This window comes from Seriola lalandi, unplaced genomic scaffold (genome assembly GCF_002814215.2).
Source record: "Seriola lalandi dorsalis isolate HSWRI2012SDOR001 ecotype SW California unplaced genomic scaffold, Sedor1 jcf7180002054053, whole genome shotgun sequence".
Classification (NCBI taxonomy): domain Eukaryota; kingdom Metazoa; phylum Chordata; class Actinopteri; order Carangiformes; family Carangidae; genus Seriola; species Seriola lalandi.
The window spans coordinates 4,310-8,987 of NW_019524606.1; the positions used below are offsets into that span (position 1 = coordinate 4,310).

At 43.3% G+C, this 4,678-nt stretch overlaps 1 protein-coding gene across 1 annotated transcript; it reads left to right on the forward strand.

Moving 5' to 3' along the window:
- Window positions 1–510: 510 nt before the first annotated feature.
- LOC147819318 (aprataxin and PNK-like factor) lies at window positions 511–4,131 on the forward strand. The gene is made up of 4 exons (XM_087173131.1): window positions 511–914; window positions 1,396–1,576; window positions 2,195–2,312; window positions 3,881–4,131. The coding sequence occupies exons 1-4, from the start codon at window positions 754–756 to the stop codon at window positions 4,084–4,086; spliced, it is 666 nt and encodes a 221-aa protein (XP_087029257.1). The 5' UTR covers window positions 511–753; the 3' UTR covers window positions 4,087–4,131.
- The last annotated feature ends 547 nt before the right edge of the window (window positions 4,132–4,678 follow it).

The window sequence follows — 4,678 nt, forward strand, 5'->3', positions numbered from 1 at the left end:
GAGAAATATTTCAGAAGTGGACTAAGTACAGGGATCAGTGATCCTGCAGGTTCAGGTGTCTCTAATAAACTGTGTCAGACTGTAGGAGGTGTCCAGAGCGAAAGATGGTGGATCACAGCGCCACGATATAAATAGAAAAAAACAAGACTAGGTCCAAACCCAGTAAATGTCTGAACTGCTGCACGTCAAGTCCTGGTTTCTTTTTAACTGCGAAAGTTAGAGACACGAGAGACACGAGAGACACGAGAGAGAGAGAGAGAGAGAGAGAGAGAGAGAGAGAGAGAGAGAGAGAGAGAGAGAGAGAGAGAGGATGACGACATGCAGTAAAGGGTCACAGGCCGAACTCGAACCGGGGCCGCCGGGGCAACGACTAAGCCTAACTGTCACGTGCTCCATAGGGTGAACCAGCAGGTGAACCAGAGGGTGAACCAGCAGGTGAACCAGCAGGTGAACCAGAGGGTGAACTAGCAGGTGCACCAACAGGGCCGAGACAGACTATCTTTGTTATTCAGTCTGTCAGTGAGAGCTCAGCCTCCGACTGAAGCCACAGTAGTTTAGTCTCAGACTTCTATCAGAGGCAGGTCTTTGTGTCTGACTCCCTCTGTCAACATTATTGTGAGTGCTGATAATGTTTTGGCTCGTCAGTGTAAATCTTTTGTGCGACTTGATACTAAAAAGACGCGACCTGTCACACGTCTGTACGACAACCCGTCTGAAGGTTTATCCTCTTGTTGTTTCGATCTTCAGACCCACATGAACCCGTGCTTCGCTCAGTCGTCTCCTGCCGACCCAAACCCTCGACCTCTGAAGAAAGACTCCTGGTACCCTCTCCGTCACGGAGACTTCTTCTCTCTGCTGCCGGGGCAGTTCGTCTACAAGGTGGTGGCCGTGGGCGGAGCAGAGCGCACTCCCAGGTACTTACATGTTAGCAAATGTTCTTTTCCATGTCAATACCTCACGTCAAGATCAAAAGATGAATCATTTTCCCTGTGGGTCTGAGAATAATTAAATGAGGACGGATGAGGCTGCTCTCCACTCTCTAATGAAGTCTCATCTTTTATCTTGCAAACAGGACGGTGTGAATGGGGCCAGTTGGAGTGTTTTTGTTGACTCAGTTTAAAGCCAACATTAGGCAGAATGTTGATTTATGTCTGGAAATCTTTTATCTCTGAGTTACCGTCCCCTCCATTGTCCTGATGCTAGCTCTCCGTTTGAAGTGTAGATCAAAACGCTGGGAGAGGACACTCGAGCAAATGTTACCACTGTTCAAACCGGCCGAGGCTCATGTAAAATTCATACTGGGATTCCAGCTTGTATCTGAGCAGCAGCATCAAGAACAACAGAGACTTATTTATCATTTTAAAGTATCTTTTTGTCAAATATCACTTCCTATAGAAACAGTCAGAGTTTTGAAGAAGAAGAAGAGGAGGAACTTCCTGGTTCTCCCGAGCCTCATGTGGAAGCGGCTCATCCAGTAATAACCGACCGTGGACAGACTCCACCTCACCAGGAGCCGACGTTAGCAGCTCTGTCAGATGAGGACGTCGATGACAAACGCAACAGAAGTTTCAATAAGGTTTGACTCAACTAACTTCATCAGCAGAGAATCATCAGCGCTTAAATAACAACAAGAACATTTAATCATTTATGGATAATTCAACTGAACATGGACAGAAAGGAACAAAATATTAGCCTGATTGTCAGACTGATAATCATTCGCTCTGACATCAAGTTCATGTTCTTATGTCATTTTTAATCAACACAGAGGCTGCGACATTTGAGTAATATAAGCCTTTTTTATTTCTTTAACTGTCTTTCCTCCCTTTCGTCTGCCTTCTGAGATAAAGTCAAGTTTAAAGGAGCTATTTGTAAGTTTTTTGCTATTGCTACATAGCTAACATTAGCATTAATTTCAGGTCTTGTGTGACCAACAGTAAAAAACTGAAATATATTAATGATTATAAACAATTCGATGATCAAAATAGTTGCTGATTGATTATGTATGAATAATATTTCATCAGTGGATGTAGTTGAATCAGTGAACGTGGGCGGCAGTGCATTCAAACAAATGTGTGACTTCAGGAAATTTAAGCGAGCGGGCTCTATGCATCGTTGAGCTGAGCAACCAATCACAGGCTGGAACTAACCTGCAGGCAGCCAATCGTAACGCTGTTCTCTCTGTTGTTTGACACAGGGAGACTCGGTGGAGGACGATCACAGTGACGTCGCTCCGTCTGTGAAGAGAAGAGTTTTACCTGCGTGGATGATGGCAGCGGCAGCAGGTCTACACCGAGCTTCCTCCAGCCCGAGAGGTAACACCTTCCTCTTCCTGTCACATGACAACAGAGCAAAACTTTATTGATAAGAATCCTGAGCAGGTGAGTTTTTGGTTACACAACAGGCCATGCCAGGCTTTCTCTTTCTGTCCAGATCTTGTCTTCACTCCCACACTTCCTCTTCACTGTCATCTGTCATTTCTTACTGACATTTCACACAGTGGAAAATCAAGCTGGAAGCACTTTGATATCTTTTTATAGACCCACCCCACCTCCCCCTGTTGCTTTGTAGCATCAGTTAGCTTCATGGTCAGACCCTCCGTCAGTTGTTTAGAGCAGCTCCTGGTTGTTGAGTGTTAGCACAAGGTTTGAAGAGTCCAAATGTTTGTACAAGTCACAATTATTATGATTATTATAAGTGCAGTAACATTTGCAGAAAGGCTCATTTTAATGCCTGTTTGCTGCAGGGGCTGGATTGACTTTTACACCTTTTACACTTGTATTTATCCTGAATAGACTGTAAGGCAGTGAACTGTAAACCAGGTGCTCCTACAGGACTTCCTTTAAAACACTTGGTTCACTTCGAGCTGCAGTCAGAAAGTGTCTGTTGGAGGAACCAGGGCCAAGGGGTGAAGTCTGTTTTCAGGTGATGTTATCCAGGGCTGCTGGGGGCCTGAACGCCTCTCACTTCAGACGCTTGTTGACCTCGGTCTCAGGGTGTCGCTCAGTCATGGAAAAGGTGAACAGGTCGACCGCTGTGATATCTGATGAACTGGTGTTAACACAGAGGTGTGACGCCGCAGGAATACCAGGATGTTCTCTGATAATTAACATTAGATGACGGAGGTCTGTGTATGAGACGGTATTGAACAGCCACTGCTTCCTCTGAGTGTCCGTCTGATGTTTACTCTGGAGGAAGCAGCGAGTTCTGCTCTGCTGGATGACGCCTCAGTGACTTATCACTGCCTCTTCAACCCGTCCATTAGCTCTGAGCTGAAGTGGATGGATGGCAAAGTTCCACTTTTCTAAAGAGAAGCAGAGTTACAGAATGGTTATACACAACTGGACTGGTACTGGACGGTTGCTAAGCAACGCAAACATTTTTGAAGACTGGGGTTGTGTTTTATTTCAAAAACTCGGGTTGTATTTTATTTTGAAAACTATGCAGTTTTATTTTATTTTGAAAACTCTGGGGTTGTGTTGTATTTTGAAAACTCAGGTTGTATTTTATTTTGAAAACTTTGCAGTTTTATTTTATTTTGAAAACTCTGGGGTTGTGTTTTATTTTGGAAACTCCGGGGCTTCTGTTTTATTTTGAAAACTCTGGGGTTGTTTTTTATTTTGGAAACTCTGGGGTTGTGTTTTATTTTAAAAACTCCGGGCTTGCGTTTTATTTTGAAAACTCTAGGGTTGTGTTGTAGTCTGCACAGAAACTGAGACCTTTTGTAAATGATGAGGTCACAGCCACGGCCTCTCCTGATTGGCTCTCATCAGCCTGGACTACCAGTGGTGAATACAACATGATGATGCTCAGACTCAGCTCCTGAGTCTGAGCATCAGCTGATCCAGTGTCACTGTCTGAGAACAAGTTCTCTGTGTTTCAGGTGAGTCGGCTGTGAAGAGAAGTAAAGCACCTGCAGGAGCATCAACCAGCACTAAACCAGCAGCAGCCAAACAGGCCACGCCCACTGTGACGGAGGGGGCGGGGCTTAGTGAGGAGGAGAAGAGGCCGAGAAAGAGGAGGAGAAAAATAAGTGATGAAGAAGAAGACGAAGAAGCTGGAACCAAAACAGCTGAGTACAATTATTAACAAGTAGAGTCGGTGTTGATATTGAGGAGAGTCGCACTTTGACTGTTTGTTTGATTGTTTGTTTGTGTTTGTTTGTGTTTGTGTTTGTTTTTGTTTGTGTTTGTTTTTGTTTGTTTGTGTTTGTTTGTGTTTGTTTGTGTTTGTGTTTGTGTTCTCCTCTCCATCTAAACTGAGTGAATACAATCAACAGGTCTGTATAAAAACACTTGGAGCAATTAGTCCGTTCATCATCAGTCGATGTGATTTGGTTCCAATTACAGGAAAAAGATTATTTTTCTTTTAGTCATTTCAGTCGTTTGTGTTGAGTTCATCATCATCATCATCATCATCATCATCATCATCATTATTATTATTAATATTAATATTGATTCAGGTGAATTTCTATGAGAGAAACTGCACCATTTAAACCATTATTGCTGAATTGGTTGTGTTAGCTTAGCATTTAGAAATAACTGGAAATGTGTTGAAATTAGGTCCAAATTATTTGGTTCTTTCCTGAGCTGAAAAATAAAATCAAAACAAAATGTCCTGTTATCTGGAGATAATGGGATTAAAGATATATTATGGCCTCTCTCAGCTTCCGTAGTGATCA